The 21,302-nt window shown below is 44.7% G+C and overlaps 1 protein-coding gene across 2 annotated transcripts in view; it reads right to left on the bottom strand.

Moving 5' to 3' along the window:
- XPO6 (exportin 6) overlaps positions 1-21,302 on the bottom strand; it is an 824,334-nt gene that overhangs the window by 460,784 nt on the left and 342,248 nt on the right. For both annotated transcript variants that reach the window (XM_086941189.1, XM_086941190.1), the window contains exon 9: positions 2,666-2,775. In XM_086941189.1, the coding sequence (XP_086797315.1) occupies positions 2,666-2,775 (110 nt within the window). The remainder of the gene's footprint in view (positions 1-2,665; positions 2,776-21,302) is intronic.

Consider the following 21,302-nt stretch of genomic DNA (forward strand, 5'->3'; position numbering starts at 1 on the left):
TGATACTGTTTTGCATGCATTTGGTATAGTGGTCCTTCTTGCTTGACTTACTGACCTACTCTTTGACCCCCAGATATTATTTGTTGTTGTGTATTGAGTCCGGGGCTTATATCTGGTCGGTCGGTAAACCTGCCCTTAGACCCTCCCTAATTTGTTGTTGAACGGGCTGAGATCCAGCCCCTTCAGCAGGTGATCGCTTCCTCTTGCGCCCTCCACTTGAAGCAGTCTGACTTCTGGGACCAGAATCCCTCTTGCGCCGTTTTGGAGAGGCAGAACGACTCCCAGACGCCGACCTCTTTCTTCTTGATGCTGAGCGTCGCTTTTCTGGCGTCGAACGTCGCCTCCGCGACTCCGGCGTCGAACGCCGCCTCCGCGACGTCAACCTCTTCTTCCTCGACGTCGAACGCCAACCCCTCGACGTCTACCTCTTCCTCCGTGACGTCGTACGCCGCTTCCGCGACGTCGAACGTTCCTTCCTCGACGACTAGCGTCGATTCCGCCGTCTAGATGCTCTCGACGTCGAGGAGCCTCTCGACGTCGAGGAGCCCCTCGACGTCGACCGGTGCTTCGACGGCGATCGGCGGTGTCGCCTCGACGGCGAGCGCCGATGCTGGTCACTTCGTCTCCGACGTCGATAGGAAGACCTTGACGTCGACGGTGGCTTCGACGGCGACCTCTCCAGGCCCTTCGATGTCGAGCCGTCACGCCGTCTCGACCCGGAGCCGCGGGGAGAAGGGGAGCACACCGCCGTCATCCCTCGACGTCGTCGTTGATGCAATCGACGTCGACGGAGACCGGGACCGTTTGCTGGACTTCCTGCCCCCCAGAGGCCTCAGCAGAGGGAACCTTCCCAGCCTGCCCAGACCCACCTGCAGCCTGCAGACGCCTCTCCTCAAGGCCAGAAAGCCTGATCTTCATCCTGTCCCTCAGAGTCCGAGCAGTAAACTGCTGGCAGATGACACAGTCCTCAGGGACATGATCTTCAAGGAGGCAGACGATGCAGACATCGTGGGGATCACTCTTGGCCTTCTTCCTCCCACATGCTGGACACTTATCAAAAAGGCCAGGCATTTTAGAGCCCTAAAACGCCTGAATCAGCACACAAAAGAGAAAGAGAACACCAAGAAAGTAAACTGAAACACTTTTAAAACACAAAAGTGCCAAAATATCCAATAAACCCTTGAAACAAGGGAGAGCTCAATGCCAGGGTCCTGTAAGCAGGAGCCGGAAAAAAGAACTGAAAGTAGAGGGACCTGCTATGCATTCTGGGATACTGGGAGAAGTTCTGGAAGGTTCTCTTAAAGGCACAGTATCCTATTTAAGCCACATAATGGCAGCCTATGGGGCTTGTCTGTCCATGCCTTCCTCTCTATCATTCCAGTGTCTTTTACTGGGGGAGGCAAGTTTCTCTATGGTAGAAACTGGGCGGGCTGTATTATGTGTGGTGTTATTTGGTGGAATTTCTAGTTGAAGTATTGGACAGTGTAGCCTGTGGATATAGGCTGCATTATTTGTCTTTAAATTCTCTCTTAAGTGTCTTTGCAGTTTTCTGCATGTTTTGACAATTTAAGAGATTATTTTTGATTGCCGGGGTCCACGCACATGGGCGGGACTATTCACTAGATTATGACTATACACAGAGATCCCCTACTACAGAACAGCATTTATATGTTTGCTAAATGGTTAGGCTTGGTGCAATTTTGGCAGGATATTATCAGGGTATAAATAAAATGATGAAACCATAATCGGACTACATATTTTGGGACCAAACCTGTAGGTTTTAATTTTGCATTGCGTCATTGTGGGAAGAAGATGGATTGCTTGGGTCTGTAAGGGCAATGCACCTCTATTGGTCCTATGTTGGTGGAGGGATATCTATGAAGCACACCTATGAGAATTTCAGGTAGAAAATGAGAGCGGCAGTTTGAAATTACACTTTGTAATTCTAGACGTATTGTCAATCTTGAATGTATAGTACCTGTCTAAATGTTAATATTTATCTTCAATCCAACATCTTGTATTTGCAATATGTATTTAAATTATTGGAATATTATTTTGTGCTGGGCACTTGCTTCTGCATTGCACTGCACTGTGGAGTACCAATTGCTGTACACATGAAAGAACCTTTATACATTAATTAAAATAATAATTCCCTGCAGTCCTGCCAAACTCTGGCCCTTACCAGCCAATTCTCATCCAACGGGGGTGCTGTTCATTCTTAATAAGAGAGTGTAGAGCTGGTGCCCTGTGGACATAGGCTCTGACTAAAACAGGTTAGCAAGGATTGAAGCTTCAGGACAACTACGCAGGATTGCCCTCCCTCATTCTTTTGCCTCCCTAAAGTTTGCAAATACCAATAGCTGTGGAAAATAGCGACCATCATCCGTCATTACACCCCTTTAGCCGAGTCTCTCAAGACCCGAGCCTTGGCAGGGGGAAAGATTGAGAAAGCAAGCACATCCATGATGTTTGTGACTTTTTTTTTTTTACTGCGGTGTATTAATCGCAGCAAATAACAGATTTTCAAACTGGTATTCATGCAAAATGCTTCAAACAAGAACAGCATCTTTTTCAGCACAACGGTATGTGAAAAAGTACAACATCCACGCAGACATTATAATGGACCGATGAATCTTACACATGTCAGAAGCACTTTGTGGTTTACCTGGTGAGCACAGAATCTTTTTCGGCAAGACGACTCTTTATTTTATTGGTAAGATAATCCAGAAACTGGGACCATATGTCCAGACAGGAGAAGTAACCTTCATGCGTGGGCTGGAAAGAGAAGACAATAGATTAGAAAATGTCAGGATGCAGGAAAAGTAGTTTCACAAAGAATAATTCCAGTGCAAATGTAGGGTGTCCACCATTACTAAGGAACATAGTGGTCACTTATCTCACACCGCCTCTCTTGATCTGAACTGCAATGATCAAGTGACCCATTTGGTAGGTTATCAAGCCCTTTGTCCAACATCAAACCAAACCATTCCTTTGGTATGCCCTGGTAAATCTCCAGCAAATACTCCTTCAACAAGCAGGTAACACATCTTTTGATAAGCATAGATCACCTCATTAGGGTATTTTCTTTTTTACTAAGTACTTCAGATCAAGCTTCAGTTTATATTAATAGCCCTCCTATATTAAGTATTCACTGGAGAGTGGGTCCTTACGAAATAAAACTTTTTACATAACGCAATGAATGATTTCAGGGCTTAAAAACATTTTTAAGTTACAAATCACACAATTATTTTGAGAATCATCAATAATCACTGCAGCTATATATTATCTAACTGCTTGCATTTCTCAGCGTACATTATATCTCCTTCTGTTATTGTTCACATAATAATTCTCCAATGTGCACATTCAAAAGAAACGCCAAGTCTCGCTGCCCTTGCTGCAAACCGCAAGTAGAGAGCCATTGCCAGTCAGCCAGCCATCCTCATGATTCAGATGCGTTGCAGCTTCTGAACGACTATCGCTGACTGCTGACTTCACTGGCGAGTTGTGTGAAAGGAGTGAGTGCTGGAAACAGCGGAGAAAAGTGTAGCGGTCACGAAACGCTATGCAGCAGATGTGAAAAGGCTGAAGGGCTGCACAGTGTAACCAGGCAGTAGCAGATACAGCATGCCGTTCACTGGAGCCAGCACTGAGAGGTGAGGCTGGGGGCCTGGAGCAGTAGCAGTCTGATAAGCCTGACCAGAGCTGATTAGAGCGGAAGTAGAAAGCCTTAAAGCGTGGAGTGGTCGGAGTGTGGCCCAGGCATCTGTAGCTGTTTATTACGCAGGTAGCCACGCTGTGCACGGTCTTCTAGCCTTGTTCCATTCTGGCTGGTGGGATTTAGGGAAGTGCCTGTCCCTGGCTTTGTCATCGCTGCACATTTCTCGATTGAGTGCAAGCGTCTTTCACAAGTTTGCCGACTCTGTTCCGAGCTGTGGGTTGCTGAGCCCCCCGGTTGCTGAATTGCCATATTGCCGGGTGCTGTGTGGAACGCAGGCCGCTAGAACTCGCTGCGGTTATGAGGGCCTCTCTGCTGTGGCAGCGAGAGGGCAACGACAGCCAGCGATAGCCAACCCAGCAGTAGCAAGAGCCGCCTGAATAGCGGGATTAGACAGACTGCGGCAGGAGCCACGTAGAGACTCCCCGCAGCGGCAGGAGCCCCAAGGAACAGCAGGGTCAGCTGATTATCTTTGATTGTCTGCTGGGTGACAGCCACAGTTACAGCAGCAGCATCAGGTGTTTGGTGCTGCAGGGGGGAATTTTACGAGCACTCGAGCAGAGGTGGTGGTGGTGGTGGTGGGTGAGAGGCGGAAGTTTCTATCTTGTGCATGAGATGACTTCTAGAAAATTAAGCTCTGGTCGCGTACTTATCTCGTCTCCTAGCTGTACAAGGAAATTGAGGAGATCATATAGCGGAACCAGAAATCTACAGCACCTTTGCTATAAATCCCACCTAACCATCACAGTTTTCTTTCGGAAAGTTCCCCGGACTACTCCTGTGGAGGCAACATTGGGGCAAGAAAGTTTGTTTTCCAAGTTTGCCGCAGTAACCCCACCCCTCCCGTCTTCAGGGGAAACTCAGGGAAGCCCTCATGGTTCTGCGGGGAGTCTGATAATGTCCTGTAAAGGGGGAAGGGGACAGAGGCCAGACAAGATCCGGCGCAGAAGTGGGCTCAAGTAGTTTCTCACCCGACACCTCTTCACGTGCAAATCTGGGTCCTGGTTTATGTGGTAACCATTCATTCCAACAGCTCCAAGAGTCTCAACTGAGCCAACACATCCCTTTGAACCTATCAAAAATGGAGCACTCTGCTGTCGGTACATCCGTTGCATCGGGCGTTGCTTTGCACGCAATCATGAACTTAGATCATCTTCTTAACCAACAGAGTTAGCAAACCATCTCTGAATAGGAAAAAACAAACAGTACGACTGCGGCTGCATTTGTTGCCCCTATGGAGGGGCCTCTTCCTCTTCAGCTTAGTGAGGGGGGTGATCCTTTGGGAAGGGGAACAATACTGGGTGGTGGCGTCCCTGCATTTCAAACATGGTGCAGTGTGCGGGGGTTAGACAAGATGGTAACCTAGAGGTGGGGTCTCAAACGCAGATTAAGTCCAATGCGGAGGAATCCATAGGGTACCTCTATGGATTCCCCAAAGAGATGCAGTAAAAAAAGATAATGTGGTGCAGACCGCTTTTTCCCTCATAGTGGATCTCATTTGGTTATTTGAGACAGAATCCGATCCGATAAATAGAGGGCTCAATACCAAACTTTTTTCTGAAATAGAGGCATTGAAGTTGTTAGAAAGCAGAGATATTTTAAATGTGAATATTATTCAGCATGAGAATGTTTCATTCTCCAGAGTTACCTTCTGCTCCTTGTTAGTGGCCAATTTGGCTATACAGAACTGTGAGAACTTTTTAAAACGAAGGCTAGATATAATATCTGTATCAAATTCTGAGGAATATTCTACCTTGTGTGGTACAATTTTGCGCTCACAAGCTCCAAGACCCGGTAAATCTGTGGTGTTGGACGCTATGAGCCCGACTCGGAGTTCCCTTTGGATAACACCAAAAATATCATGGTCTCACTAAACATAAAGGGCCGCTCAATAAATGTGGTCTCTGATTCTGTAGTCACGCGTCAGACCCCTAACATAGAAGATAATTTAGCCCAATGGAGTTGGGTAGCAAAAACCCTGAATACCAATTGTCCAGAGGTAGGAAGAAGCGACCTTTGAGGTAGCCAGGCGGGGTTACTTCTCACCTGGAATATGGCTGGCTTGGGTCATGACGAGGAAAAATTTAACTTCTTAAAATCTTTAAATCCTCTGATTATATGCCTACAAGAGACTTGAGCGTGCAAGGATTAGGATTGTGATTTTTTTTTACTTTCTCTTGTTATGCTAAGCATTCCAAAAGGGGACATGCTAGTGGGGGGGGTCTCCATTCTGCTTAAGAATTCTATTAATTGGAATTAGAAAGTTTTTTAGCATCCATCAAATCTCTGTATTTGCCTGAAGCTGGCATTTTTGGGAAAGTCTGCAGGCCCACCTTCTTCCTGGTAGCTAATCTCTATACCCCCCTGGGAAAGCTGTCGACCGTCTGTTGAGCCCACTCTTTCTATATATTAATGATAGCTACCACGGAAGAATGCCACTTAGTGGAATTAGTGGGAGATCTAAATGCAAAAATTTCCAATTCCGCGCAGGAAATTTATGCTAATCCAGATAAAGGAGAAATCTGGCATATTCCTGAATCCTCTTTACCGGATAAAGTAAAACGGATAAACGGGGATTCCTCCTGCTCGATAGCATTAGAAGTGCAGACTAATTCATTCTAAACGGGAGGATGCCAGTCGATAAAACAGCAAAATTTGCTTTTCAATCTCATCGCACACAAAACCTACTGGACTATGTAGTTCTTTCCTATCAAATGTTTGGGGCCTGCGAAAATTTAGAGGTTTCCCCGTCAGTATGGAGTGATCACAGAGTAATAAGCTTGATTTTGGCCTTCAATCTACCTGCACTGAATCAAGGGAACTGGTGCCGGGGCTCGTGGTTTTTAATAAAGCTAATGGTCGTTCATTTTGGACACAAAAAAATACCGCAGAGGTAGGTGCGATAGTGAAAAAAACTTTTTTTTAGAACAGCAGGGCCATGTTTCTGCTAATTTATACAATTTGTTTGAGGCCCAAATGAGGGAGATAAAAGTAAGCTCAGTTTTCACTGGCTCCCGAAGGGTAAATCAGGACACCCCTTTTCTGATAGCATTAAATCGAGAAATTAAATATTGAGTTCGACAACAACATCAACAATTTTCCATGAGTATGCAACAGGAAATGAATTGCCTTAAGCAAGTTAGAAGCAGTTTAAACTCCAAGCAAAGAGAAACAAGATGGATGCTAAATGGATTGGGTTGAGGGAAGCCGCAAGAGCCAGAGATTCAAAAAAGTATTGCCACCCGATTGCAGAATATTGTGATTCTAAACAGAGGGCACTCCCCATTCCGATCCCAGAAAGTGAGTGGGTGGACAATATTTCCCTATTATATTAATCTAACAGCTCAGTGCTTTTTCAGATGCCTGTAATAGAGGAGGCCGTTTTCGTTGAATACGGTCCCCCGTCAAGAGATGAAGTGATGGATTATATAAAGAATGCCAGAACCTCCGGCGCACAAGGACCGGATGGTATCCCGATTAGGCTAATAAAAAAAAAACAGCTGGATGGGGAGCCTTTCTGGCGTCACTGTTTAACTTCTGTTTTCGAACGATCAGTATTCCCTCCTCTGGGAAGGGGAGTATTATAGTTCCATTGTTCAAAGAGGGCCCAAAAAGGTGACCTACTAGCTTTAGAAAAATCGCGCTGCTGGATGCTTCGGGCAAAGTATTTGCAAAAAGTATACTTCAGCATTTGCAGCAGTGGGCCCGAGATCAGAACATCTTACCTCCAGAACAGGCAGGTATGAGAAAGAAACATGGAACGTTGGATAACATTGCGGCTGTCCAGACCATCGTAGAGAAATATGTTTTCTCACGAAGTATGTTAGTCTCTACAGCATTCATTGATTTCTCCACGGCGTTTGATAAAGTGGATCGTCAGACGCTGTGGAGAAAGCTTTCAATCTTGGTATGCCACACCACCTCCTGGGCCTTGTAATAGAATTACACACAGACACCTGGTGTTAAGTGATGATGGGAGGCTTGCAACGGCTATCTTGTAGGATTAAGACAAGTAACGGTCTTAAGCAGGGTTGCCTGTTGGCCCCTCTTGTTTTCCTTTCATATTTATGACCTCCCCGGCAAATTAAACTCAGTGAGGGGGGATGCCCCCAGAATTAGTACAATGTCCATTGGCTCTCTACTATAGGCAGATGACGTCGCAATTTTCGATTCAACTCCTATTGGCTTTCAGAGTCGTCTGGATGCCCTGACCAATTATGCGGAGGGCCATTTTCTGAAAATCATCATAGCCAAAAGCAAAATTTTTGTCTTTCGCAAGAAAGGTCTCAGAATAAAGAAATAATATAAGTGGTCGTTGGGGCAGGAAGAACTTTAATTGGTCAATTCGTATTTGGGGAAGGTTTTTTCAAAAAACGGGCGTGACTCAGAGAACATAAAACGGTGTGTTGGTAAGGCCGCCACCCAGGCTGGAGCTTTAAATAGATTTTATAAAACGTGTGGGAGACATCATTTTAATCATGTTCTGTCAGTATTTAAGGTTAAAATCCCTTCTACATTAACATTTGCTGCAGAAGTCCTGGACGGAAATTACTGGCTTGCTTTAGATAAGGCTGAAGGCTGGTTTTTCCGCCAAATGTGTAACTTAAATTCTTTGGCTGCAGCACATGTTCTTCGCTTGGAATTCCATCTAGTCTCTTCTTATACTTCATCCTTGGCAGCGGTCCTGAGGTGGGGGAACTCCCTCTTTTGGGGGATGAGGAAACCCTAAGGGCCGCCTTGAAGATGGAAATCTTTGCTAAATTAAAAGATAAATCAGCTTTCTTTAGATCATTTGCCTATGCAAACGACTCATTTGGGCTTAGTTTAAATTGTGATTCGCCCATGTCTAAGCCTGTATTGAAGGCATTTCTAAAGAAGTTAGAAAGCACGATTAATACGGTAAGAGACACAGTCTTAAGTCAACCTAAAGCCCGCAATGACGTGGTCTGTGCGAGTGTGATGGAGGGTAGACCCCAGCCCTATCTTTCATGGAATGTCCCACATGGAATTAGAAGATTGATACTACTTTTAAGAACCAACCTGTTGCCTTTGAGAGAAGTGAAGGGCATAGGGGAAAAACTCCTAGAGAAGAGGGAATTTGCGAATCGTGCTGTGGGGGTTGGCACAAGTACAGGCTGTAAGAAGCTAGCTCTGTATATACAATAACAAAGTAAGGTATAGTGTGCACAGAATCCAGTGGAAATCTGAAGGTAGGCAGAGGTAAAAGTAGATAACAACTTACTCTCTATTTGTGGTAGTGTGGCCGAGCAGTAAGGCTTTATCAGAGGGTAGTGATAAGCCTTTATTGTACACACTCAGCAAAGAAATGATACCACACACTCAAAGACTGAACTCAGACCAATTTGTTTGTATAAAAATATGACGTTATTTTATTTCCAGAACCAAGATAGGCCTGGTAAAGGGGAGTGAAATACTTTGCAGGTATATTGCAGTTGAATACAATTGAAATGCAGTTGGATGCAATTGTTTTGTTTACAGGTAAGTTACTTTTCTGATTACTTTAAGTTACTTTTTCTACTCAGTGTGATATGCCTGGATATCGCACTGGGTGAATTGGGGGGTTTAGCCCTAACCTACAACCACCTTGGGCCTTAGACAATTGTATACACAAAACAAAATCAGGTGGTGTGAGATTTAAACACATCTTTTCTTGTATTTGTACATGATGTACATTTCACTCAATAATCATGACCTTAAATTTGTTTTAGTAATGATTGAACGTTTTATAAACTTTCACATTTGGTGCGGTTAAAGAAAGGACAATCCACATTCAACTGATATTGTCTGTTTTGTAAAGATGCTGCAATTGCTGCAAGGTGCAGGCGTATGGATGAATATGCCAAGTTACACCTTTGTAAATGTAAAAGGTAGCAAATGATATTATGGATGGAGGCATCCAGAGGATCAATTTGGTTATTGTTGCAGTAAATGGCAAATCTCTTCCATTTAGCCGCATAGCACGCTCTGGTAGTAGGTCTCCTAGCTTCTTTAATGATGTTCATACAGTCTGGTGGTAGGTTAAGATAACTAAATTCTAAGATTTCAGGAGCCGGATCGCTAAATTCAGTTGACTTGGGTCTGGATGTCTGATGTCTCCATGGTTCTGCGTTAGCAGGGATGGAGTCAGTCATAACTTTTGGTGTGGAAATAGAGAGAGTTCTAGTAGTATGGTGTACAACGGTTGGCGTGCCCATGTGGGAGCTACTAGGATTAGTTTGAGAGACTGTTGTCTGAGCTTGCGTGCTACTAAAGGTATTAGTGGTACTGTCGGAAAAGCATACGCAAATCTGCCGGACCAGTTCATCCATATCGCATTGCCCTTGGACAGCGGGTGTGGAAACCTGGCGGCGAAAGTTGGGCATTTTGCGTTTTTGTGTGTAGCGAACAGATCTGTCTGGATGACCCCACTTGTGAAAGAATGGTTGAAGAACTTGCCGATGTAGTTCCCATTCGTGAATTTGTTGTGTCTGCCGACTCAACAGATCTGCTATCTGATTGTGAACTCCTGGAAGGTTCTGCCAACAGATATATGTTTTGAGGAATGGCCCATCTCCAAATGTTTGTGCGAGCTGGGACAGTTGTAGAGAGTGTCCCCCCGTTTTTGTATATAATACATGGCTGTCATGTTGTCCGTCCGGATTAAGACAGCTTTGTTTTGTACTTGTACTTGAAATGTTTTGAGTGCTAAGAATATTGCTAGCAGCTCTAGAATGATTGTTAATATGGAACAATTTTTGTTGACTGTTCCATTGTCCTTGAGTTGTATGATGTAGGAGATGGGCTTCCCATCCTGTGAGAGATGCGTCTACTGTAAGCACTAGTTGTGGAACAGGTTCAAGGAACGGCCGCCCTTTTGGCAAGTTTTTGGTGTTCCACCACTGTAGAGAGCAATGTGCGCGGCTGTCTACCACCACCAGGTCTGTTAGTTGACCTTGAGCCTGGTTCCACTGTTGTGCTAGACATTCCTGTAACGGACGCATTTGCAGTCTTGCATATGGTACTATGAAGATGCAAGACGCCATCATGCCTATTAGTCTAATGAACACTCTGGCTTGCAGAGATTGCTGGTGTTGAAAGACTGTGACTAAGGCTTGAATGCTCTGTATCCTTGCTGGACTGGGATACGCTAGAGCTGTAGACGTGTTTATTGTAGCCCTTAGATACTGATGTATATGAGGGTTGCAGGTGCGACTTGGTGTAGTTTATTGTGACCCCTAAGTCGTGCAAAGTTTGAATTGTCTGTTGTGTGTGTTGGACACACTGATTGAATGACTTGGCTTTTATGAGCCAATCGTCTTGATAAGGGAAGACATGTATTTGTTGTCTCCTGAGATGTGCTGCTACTACTGCTAGGCCCTTTGTAAATACTCGTGGTGCCGTTGTCACTCCGAATGGAAGGACTTTGAACTGATAGTGTTGTCCTTCCTTCCAGTACAAACCTTAGATAATTTCTGTGAGCAGGATGTATAGGAATGTGGAAGTAGGCGTCCTTTAGGTCTAGTGTTGTAAGGAAATCGCCTTGTTGGAGCAGTGGGAGCACTTGTTGTAAAGTGATCATATGAAAATTATCTGATTGTATATACTGATTGAGGGGCCTGAGGTCGAGAATTGGTCTTAGTGTCCCGTCCTTCTTGAGAATTAGAAAATACAGCGAGTAAACCACTGTTCCTTGTTTTTGTAAAGGAACTATTTGTATTGCGTCTTTTTGTAGAAGTGACAGAACTTCTTGTTTGAGCAGAGTAAAGTGTTCTGTAGACATTGGACTCTGCCCAGGTGGTATGTGTGGAGGGCTTGCTGTAAGTTCTAGGAAGTAGCCATACTGGGTAATCTGTCTTCCCCACTTGTCTGTTGTTTTGGAGTTCCAGACAGGCAGGAATTGTGTTAATCTGTCCCCCACAGGGGTGGAATGCTGTTGGGGGAGCAGAGGGAAGTCACTGTTTTTAGTGGAAGAGGTTTGAATATTGTTGTTACCCCGACCTCTTCCCTTGTTGTTATTTCCTTTATATCCTCCTCTAATATATCCCTTGTTAGAGGAAGTTTGTGAGCTAGATTTGAAGGATGTTGTATTGTCTGCCCCAGTTTGTTTGGAGCCTCCTCTGTAGAAGAAGCGACGAAAAGAACTCTTAGCTTGTGTGGACTGAAAAGCCCCCATAGATTTGGCAGTGTTTGTATCCTTCTTCATCTTTTCAAGTGCTGTGTCTACTTCTGGTCCAAACAGTTGGTTTTGATTAAATGGTTGATTTCAAATGGTAGTTTGCACTTCCTGTTTAAACCCTGAAATGCGTAGCCACGCATGTCTCCTAAGCACGACACTAGTATTTACAGCTCTAGACGCAGTGTCTGCTACATCTAGTACGCACTTGATTGAGGCATTAGAAATTAGCTTACCTTCTTGTATAAGGTCGTTTGCTTGTGCCTTATATTGATCAGGTAGATGGTCTAATAGTTTCTCCAACTGATCATAATGCGCCCTATCATATCGTGAGAGGAGGGCTTGTGTATTAGCTATACGCCATATGTTAGTAGCTTGCGCAGCTATTCTTTTGCCTGAAGCATCTATTACCTTAGATTATTTGTCAGGTGGGGGTCCCTCACCTGAAATTTGTGAGTTTGCCCTTTTCCTAGCATTTGACACAACTAGTGAATCTAATGGTTGTTGTCCTTTAACGTCGGCTGGTTCTGCTGGTGCAGGCCTATATTTTTTCTCAATTCTAGGTTTTAGGATCCTAGTACATGCAGGGTCTTTATATATCTCAGGAGCATGTTTGATGACCCCTTTAACCATAGGAAGAATTTGAACAGACCTTTGCGATTGTTCAAATGTGTCCAAGAGAAAGTCTTCCTCTGCCTCGTCAGAATGCATAGTGACCCCATGGTAAATGGCAGCTCTGTTCAACAGGTGACCAAACCCAATGTTATCTTCTGGGGGAGAAGGTTTTGATGGGTATGACTGTGGGTCAGGAATATCTGGCACATCCTGTGGGTTGGGTACTCCCAGTCTGTATCATCTACAGGGTAGGGTGGGAAAGGCTCATCTGGGTCTATTCCTCTACCTAAACTATACTCATCATCATCTTGAGGTGAGTGTGAGGATAAAAGAGGAGAATGTGAAGGAGATACCAGCGGTAAGTTGTTAAGAGGAACAGGTGATGAGGGAGAAGGAAGTACAGGAGAAGAAGGGTGCATAGGAGATGTGGCAGGAGTCCTTCATCTTGGCAGGAACTACAGGTGTGGGTGTTGCATCTGCCTTCCTCTTCTTGTGTGGTGTAGTGGATACATGACCTGTCTTTGGGTCAATGTAGATCTTCTTTTGCAGAGGATCTGGTTGGAAAAGGTCTTTTACTTGTGTAACCTTTGTTGGCGCAGATTTTTTCGGTTCCGGACGAGGTTGCTATTTGTCTTTAGCCTTAGGAGGTGTTGCGATGTCCTTTGGCGTAGTTTTCGGCACTGAAGGTGTTGTTTTCGGTGTCGTAGGCTGTTTCGATGGTTTGGTCGCATCGGAATCAAGCCTTGTCGGTTTCGGTACCGAAGACGATAGCTTCGAAGTGGAAGCAGGTCTCGTCGGCTTCGAGGCGTCGGGCGCTAGCTTCATACCATTGTCTTTAGAAGTCGACGGTTTTGGAGTCGAGACTTCTTTCGGTTTCAGTGCCGAGGGAGCTTGTGGGATCGGCACGTGCGGCTTGCTCTGTAACAAGCTACCGGAAGGCTTAGTTATTTTCTTCGGAGCCGGGCTCGATGGCGGGGCTGTCGAAGTGGTTTTTCGGTCGCGACTGGGCCCCTGAGGCTAAGTGTTGACCGTTGCCTTCGATCTGGGTACTGTGTGTGGTGCAGGGGCAGTAGTACTCACGCGCTGACCCAATGGTATGGAGTCATCTGAGTCGTCTGCCTCTGATACGATCTGGAGATCATCTGAAGATCATCTGAATCTTCTTCGGCAATGAGCGGATCCTCCTCGTTGAAGATATCCACCGGTTCCGGAGCTGATCTCTGCATGTCGCGTCGACGGGCCCTTCGATCTCGGATGTTTTTCTTGGATCGAAAGGACGCGCAGGCTGTACAGTTGGATTCGTCGTGTTCTGGCTATAAGCACAGGTTGCAGACCTCGTGGTGGTCAGTGTGTGGAAACTTTGCTCCACACTCGGGGCATCTCTTGAATGGCGTCCTTTCCATGAGGTGTAGGCCTCATAGCGCGGATAGGCCCAACGGCCCGCGTCGACGACCGGAATCGAGCTGATGGAGTCGAAACGATGTTAGTCGATATCGAAAGTAGTTTGGAAAGTTTTTAGGAAGTTTTTTGCGCTTCGAAGTGCTTGAAAAGTCTATTTCTAGCCGGAGCGGAAATCTTTCATCCGTACCCAGTGGCGGAAAAAAACAATCTAAGGATGGAGCCAATGCGCACTATCGTCCAAGGGAGGAGTCACCTATCTCGAGACTACAAAGACTTCTTCCAAGACGACAACAACATGCAATCATCCGAGCCCAACACCAGGTGGCGATCTAATGCTAAGTGTACAATCTGCAGCTCATATACCTCGAACAACATATTACACTGCCTTCCCATTCAGTCCTATGGGCAAGATGGCCTTTCAACAGTGAAAATCGAAATGGAGATTATTTCACTGTCAGGACATGACACACACCAAAGTACATGTCTCAAATTTCACATGCACTGCACCCTGTCCATGGGGTACCCTAGACCTACCATAGGGGTGTCTGATGAGCATAGAAAGAGAAGGGTAAGGTCTGGCAAGGGTAAGGTCTTGACAGAACAACATGGCAGTTTAAGAAACCGCGTGCATGCCTTGCGAGTTCCCTTTTTACGGCTACTTGTGTGGGTGGCACAAATAGTGCTGCAGGCCCCACTAGTAGCAGCTGCATTACCAGCCCTGGCACACATAGTGCACTTTACTAGGGATTTTACTTAGTAAGGCAAACATACTAATCATTGACAACCAATTACCATTACACTTTATACAGAGAGCACTTGCACTGTGACACTGTTTAGCAGTGGCAAAGTGCCCAAAGCATCTAAGTTGGCAACACCATGTCGGAAAAAAGGTCTAGGGGGAAAGCAAAAAGTTTAGGGACTTTAGCCAAAAAGGGCCAGGTCTTACAGGACACTTGGAAGAAGAACCATTCTAAACTGTCTCTAAAGTCGGAGACAGTGGATCCACTTCTCCAGTTTGCCACTTGGGTATAAAAGTTGGGCCCACTAATCCACTCATGCCTCCAGTTCCAAGTCATCTATTGCCAATGAAGGGAGTGCGCCAGAGTGCTAGAACAGCTGCTATACAACCAAGGCTGGTTCTGCCTGAAAGCCAGCCTCCCATAGGTGAGAGGGAACTTACCTGATGTCTGGATCTCTTTCTCTCTTTGATAGAAAAGCTGTGTACCTGTTCTGAAGTACCTTGAAGCCTGCCTGCATAGCAAGAAAGAAAACGAGTATGCCACTACAGAAAAATACATTGTCTCCGAAGAAGCAAGGTTCACCATGATCCCAAAAGCTGTGGAGAACCAACACGAAGACTACTGGAGAGCGATCCAGGAGGATGTGCGTGTCAGAGAACCCTCCTTGCACATTCAAAATGGTTCCAGGCAGCAACTGCGACTCTGCAGCAACATGATTGCCAAGACCAAGTAGAAGCTGTGTTTGAGTATTCCTAACCAGCCTGATGCCTGCCTGCCTGCATCTGCCAACATTCAGATCGACCAGTATGCGGCTGCATCAGCTGAATCTTGTGATCGGACCGTGAGGGACTGCAGTGACGTAATTGCTGATCGGTCCGTTTGAAAAACACTTGAGCAGCTTGGCCTGTGCAGAGCTGCACATGTTGAATGCCAGAGTGGCCCACTTGGAACGTCAACTGCTAAATCAAGGACCAGTTGGTGCAGAACTGCAACTGTTCAAATGTTAAAGGCTCTTCTTGGGGGCTACTCCTGTGGCACAGTCGACCCTAGTGCAAGCTATAACTGCCAAATCCAAGGACTGTGACATCTCAGAACTCCCAATTCCAAGCACCCGTAAGGGAGAAGCTGAGCAGGTGTGTGTTGTCAAACATGCCCTTGCCCTATGGTCGAAGGCACTCAAACACCTTGACAGTGCGCTGCTGCACTGTGGAGTGCCAGGTGATTGAACAGCACCTCTAAGAAAGAAGCAGGAACCCAGAATGGGGGTGGGAGAGACTCTGCAGGACTGCAGGGACAGAGGGAGCAAAGTGGGTGTAGCACATGTCAATATAGACAACAGAGACCACTGACTTTTTTTGTTTATTATACTGCCTAATACGGAGTACCATTGCTTTATCAAAGCACTTCCTTCCTTGCAAAGGTAAGCTCTCAATTGGGCATTGATGTTATTGGTCTGTTAACTATTGCTGAGCTCGGACATTCCTGAAAAATCTGAGGAGTGGATCAAACCATGGGATACTATTGTAGATTTCTGACATTACACTCTTAGCCTTCTCTTTAAACTATTACATAGCATACCATTTATTTTTCGGATGAATGCTGCCAATTGGCCTTCCAATCAAAAGCAAATATATTTTTCATGTAGATCAGGTACTATTTTCTTCTCTCTCTGCCAATTCCTTAGTAACAAGGGAATGTAATAACTACTCATGGATGCAAACAGATTCTCCATGAAAATCTCATGAGCAATAGACTGTACAATGTGAAATGCTAACTACTGTTTCAATATACATGTGTCTCTAAAAATACTAAACAATAAATACAGAATTAACAGCAAAAAAAATGTCAACGCCCATTTCAGAAGCTCCAGATTATATGTATGTATGAACTCAAACATAACTCGTAAAGGTTTTGTCAAAATAAGACTTCTCTGTAAGAGTTGACCACATGTCTAGAACCTCCATAAACCACACATTTCAGTTATTGTGAGACTACAGCAGCAGTAAAGCAGCAGCTGATATATCATTTCTGCCAACGTAATTAACTGTAGAAGGTTAGTGTAAACTCTAGCAAGACCACATCTGGGTTACAAGCAAACATGTAGAAATGCACAGAAAGGAAAATGCTACTTACCCAGTATGCATCTGTTCTTGGCATGTAGAGCTGTAGAGTCACATGCTGTGCATAGCCCGCCATTTAGTGTTGGGTTCGGATGTTTGCACTTTGTTTTTGTTCGATTAAGTCTTTTCCAGCCACGAGGTAGGCAACTCCTCCTTTCGGTGATAGTGTGCATGGGCATCGACTTCATTGTTAGATTGTTTGCCGCAGAGGGTGATGATGGAGTTAGGAAGAATAGTAAGAGATGTCCATGGAAGTATGTATCGAAGTAAGATGTGACTGCAACAGGTATCGGTACCCGGGGAGGAGGGTGGGCGCAAGCGACTCTACATCTTTACATGCCAAGAACAGATGCATACTGGGCGAGTAGAATTTTCCATTCGAGGCATATGAGCTGTAGATTACATGCTGTGCATAGACCACAAAGCAGTTAATTCCCAAAGCAGTGGCTAACCTATAGCTGTTGAAGTGGTTTGAAATAGTGTAAGTAAAAGTGCTTTGCCCACACTAGCTTGCTGTCTTGCTGACACATCTACAGAATAGTGTTTTGTGAACGTGTGGGGTGTACACCATGTTGCAGCTTTGCAGATATCATCTATGGGTATATTTCCTAGAAATGCCATAGAATCCCCTAGTTTGCGATGCAGTGCTCTAGGGGGAACTGTTAAAGTTATTTTTTTTTTTGCATAGCATATCTGAATGCATTTGACTATCCACCGTGCAATGCCTGACAATGATATTGGATTGCCTTTATGTGGTAGAGCAAAGGCGACAAATAATTGTTTTGTTTTGCAGAAAGGTATTGTCCTTTCTATATAGTAAAGAATAGCTCTTTTAACATCCAAAGAGTGTAAAGCATGTTCTGCCACTGTTTATTGGTTGAGGGAAGAACCCAGGCAACTCAACAGATTGGTTGATATGAAAGGCAGAAATTAATTTTGGTAGAAATTTAGGGTTGGTCCGTAGAACCACTTTGTTTTGATGTATTTGCAAAAATGGTTCTGGTATGGTTAGTGCCTGAAGCCCACCCACTCTCCTAAGAGATGTCATAGCTATGAAGAAAGCAACCTTCCAAGTAAGAATTTGTATTTCGCATTTATGCAATGGTTCAAAGTTTGGACTTATTAGTCTGGTGAGGACAATGTTAAGATTCCACACTGGAGCTGGTGGAAGTCTTGGAGGAATGATTCTTTTAAGTACCTCCATAAATGCTTTGATGACAGGCACTCTAAAAAGAGGCAGATGTTGTCTGTTCTGTAGGTATGCAGCTATTACAGCAAGATGTAAGCATATAGAATAGTACACTAAATTGGAATACTGCATATGTAGTAAATAGCAAATTGTTGTTTTGAACTGCGTCCAGCGGATCAATTTGATTTTTATTGCAGTATATGATCAATCTCTTCCACTTTGCTGCATAGTATGCTCTTGTGGCAGGACGTCTAGCCTTTTTGATAATATTTATACAGTCTGACGGAAGATTAAGGTAGCTTAAGATTTCAGGTGCCAGATCGCAAGGTTGAGATGGCTGGGATCTGGATGTTTTATTTCTCCATGGCTCTGAGTGAGCATATTGGGAGTGAGGTGTAGTTTTTGGTGAGGAACTACTGAGAGCTCCAACAGGGTTGTGAACCAGGGTTGTCGAGCCCATGTTGGAGTAACTAGGATTAATGTTAGGGACGTCTGTCTGAGTTTCCGAACTTCTAATGGAATGAGTAGGAGAGGCAGAAAAGTGTAGGTAAATATGCCGGACCAATTCATCCATAGTGCATTGCCCTTGGACAATGGGTGTGGATGTCTGGAGGCAAAGTTTAGGCTTTATGGCAAACAGATCTATGTCTGGAGAGAACCACATTTGAAAGAATGTGAGGAGAACTTGAGTGGAGTTTCCATTCATGGATCTCTTGTCTTTGACGACTGAGCAGATCGGCAATCTGATTGTTTACTCCTGGGAGGTGTTCTTCCAGGAGAAACCTTCTGTGATGGATGGCCCATTTCCAGATGGTCTGTGCTAGTTGTGACAGCTGGAGAGAATGTGTTCCCCCTTGTTTTTGTATGTAGTACATTGCTGTCATGTTGTCTGTATGGATCAGTACAGCTTTGTCTGCTAGATGAACTTGAAACTCTTTGAGTGGTAGAAAAACGGCTAGCAGCTCTAGAAGGCTTATGTGAAGCTGTTTTTGCTGCAGGCTCCACATGCCCTGAATTGTATGTGTTTGGAGATGAGCTCCCTAACCAGTGAGCGATGCGTCCCCTGTTAGCACTATCTGTGGAACAGGTTTGATGAAGGGCCGCCCTTTTGAAAGGTTTTGTGTATTCCACCACTGCAGAGAGCGATGGGTGCGGCCATCCACCAACACTAGATCTGATTACTGACCCGGAGCCTGGTTCCACTGACGTGCTAAGCACTCTTGAAGGGGGCGCATTTGCAGTCTTGCATAAGGAACGATCAATATACAAGATGTCATCATTGCAAGCAATTGCATAAACACTAGAGCTGATAACAAGTGTTGGGGCTGAAACAGAGATTAGAGTCTGCAGGTTGCGGATTCTGACTGGGTTGGGACACACTAGAGCAGAGGTCTTCAATCTGTGGGGCGCGACCCCCATGGAGGCCGTGGAGTCAGGGGAAGGGGGGGTCGCACTTTCCTGGGCCTCACTTCTGCCGGGACTCTTGGATAAACGAAAAAACACTCCCCCGGACAGTTCATTATGAAATTAAAGCTTTAAAAGCTGTAATGCCATTCTGGGAGTGTTCACTTGTAAAACCGGAGCTGATCAGACAGCTTAACAAGGTTTCCTTCCAGGATGCATGCTTGTCTGAATGGAACGGAAATATGTGCTACCAGTTAATTTAAAAATGTAAAGGGCAATTTGCAGCTGCAAAGAATGATTGGGAGCCGGTACTGGTTTTTTATTGATGCAATCACTGGAAGTGTTGTGATGAGCTGTGAAGTGTGTGCATCTAATGGTAAATATATTTACATAGTGCTTTCTATCCCAGAGGAGGTGTTGAAGGCCAGTAAGGAGCGAGAAAGCAAGCATTTGCAATGCAACATGTCACGCAATTGAGAAATATTGACCTATTGGCATTGTAAAAACAATGCGTTTTAGTATTGCAGGTTTTTTGTAAACACCTAAATGAAAGGCATTGTTATTTACAATGCCAAAAGGTCAAAATCTCTCAATTGCGCGACCTATTGCATTGCAAATGCTTGTTCTGCCAGTGGTCAAGTGCAAAAAAATGTACAATTCTGGAATGTGGCCACTTTGTTGGAGAGTGCCCCGGCCTAATTATGATCCCAATCAGACACTGATGGCCTATGGTGGCCACATGCATTAATATTTGGGGACTGTTTTTCATCAGGTTCTAACCCAGAGAATGAAAGAGAGAAAGGGGAGGACAATAGAAAGCGGTGACAAATGGAGAAAATAAGCGTGAAAAACAACCAGCAAAAGTGAGTTAAAGAGACACGGAAAGAAGGGTGGTGGTAAAAAAAAACAGGTGCAATCAAGACTAGGATCCTTGGTGATCAGTAAACACAGCATTCAGTATAGCACTAGCTATGGACTGCTAAGAAAAAAAGTGGGTCACTACTCTTATGTTTATTACAAATTAAGCACTGGCCCAGTGCCTAAACACAAAAATACGAGACAACTCACTCACTTATTGCTATATTTGGGTATTTATAAGGTGCAAACACAGATTGACGGTTTCTCTGGAGAAAAATAAGCACACTCATCACTTTAGTTCAGAAAGGTGTTAAAATCCAAATAAGTTTTGCCAAAATAGGTTTTATTTGTGAAAAAGTATTATTGTGAATTTTTGGGTAATTCTTTTTGGAGACTTTTTGTTTGAACTGTGTAGTAAGCCTCTGATACCAATCCGTTTATGGTTGTCGAGGATGGTTGTACCAGGTTAGAGAAATTTTTGTCAGAGAGGGTCCTTACACCTAAAAAGTTTTGACAGGGGGGTCTCAGCATCAAAAAGTTTGAAGACCTCTGCACTAGAGCTTTGCGAGTGTCTATTGTGGCTCCTAAATACATTTGTATGTTGGAGGCCTGGAGATGAGACTTGGTAAGGTTTACAGTGAACCCAGTTCGTGAAGTAGTTGCACTTTTTTTCGAGTGTGGCATAGGCAGCTTTGCTGCGAGCTGGCTTTTATGAGCCAGTCATCTAGATAAGGGAAGACATGGATGTGCTCTCTTCTTAGATGAGCTGTAACTACTGCTAAGCATTTTGTGAAAACCCTGGGAGCAGTCGTTACTACGAATGGGAGGACTTTGAATTGATAATGTTGGCCATCTACCACAAACCTGAGGTATTTGTGGTGATAGAGGTGAATGAAATGTAGAAATAGGTGTCGTTTAAGTCCAGAGTGGAGAGAAAGTCGCCTTGCTGAAGGAGTGGAAGTACTTGTTGGAGTGTGGCCATGTGAAAATGGTCTGACAATGTATAGATTTAGTTCTCGAAATCTAATATAGGCCTTAGAGAGACGCCCTTTTTGGAAATTAAGAAGTACAGGGAGTATACTCCGGT

Source organism: Lissotriton vulgaris, chromosome 10 (assembly GCF_964263255.1).
Source record: "Lissotriton vulgaris chromosome 10, aLisVul1.2, whole genome shotgun sequence".
Taxonomy (NCBI): Eukaryota; Metazoa; Chordata; class Amphibia; order Caudata; family Salamandridae; genus Lissotriton; species Lissotriton vulgaris.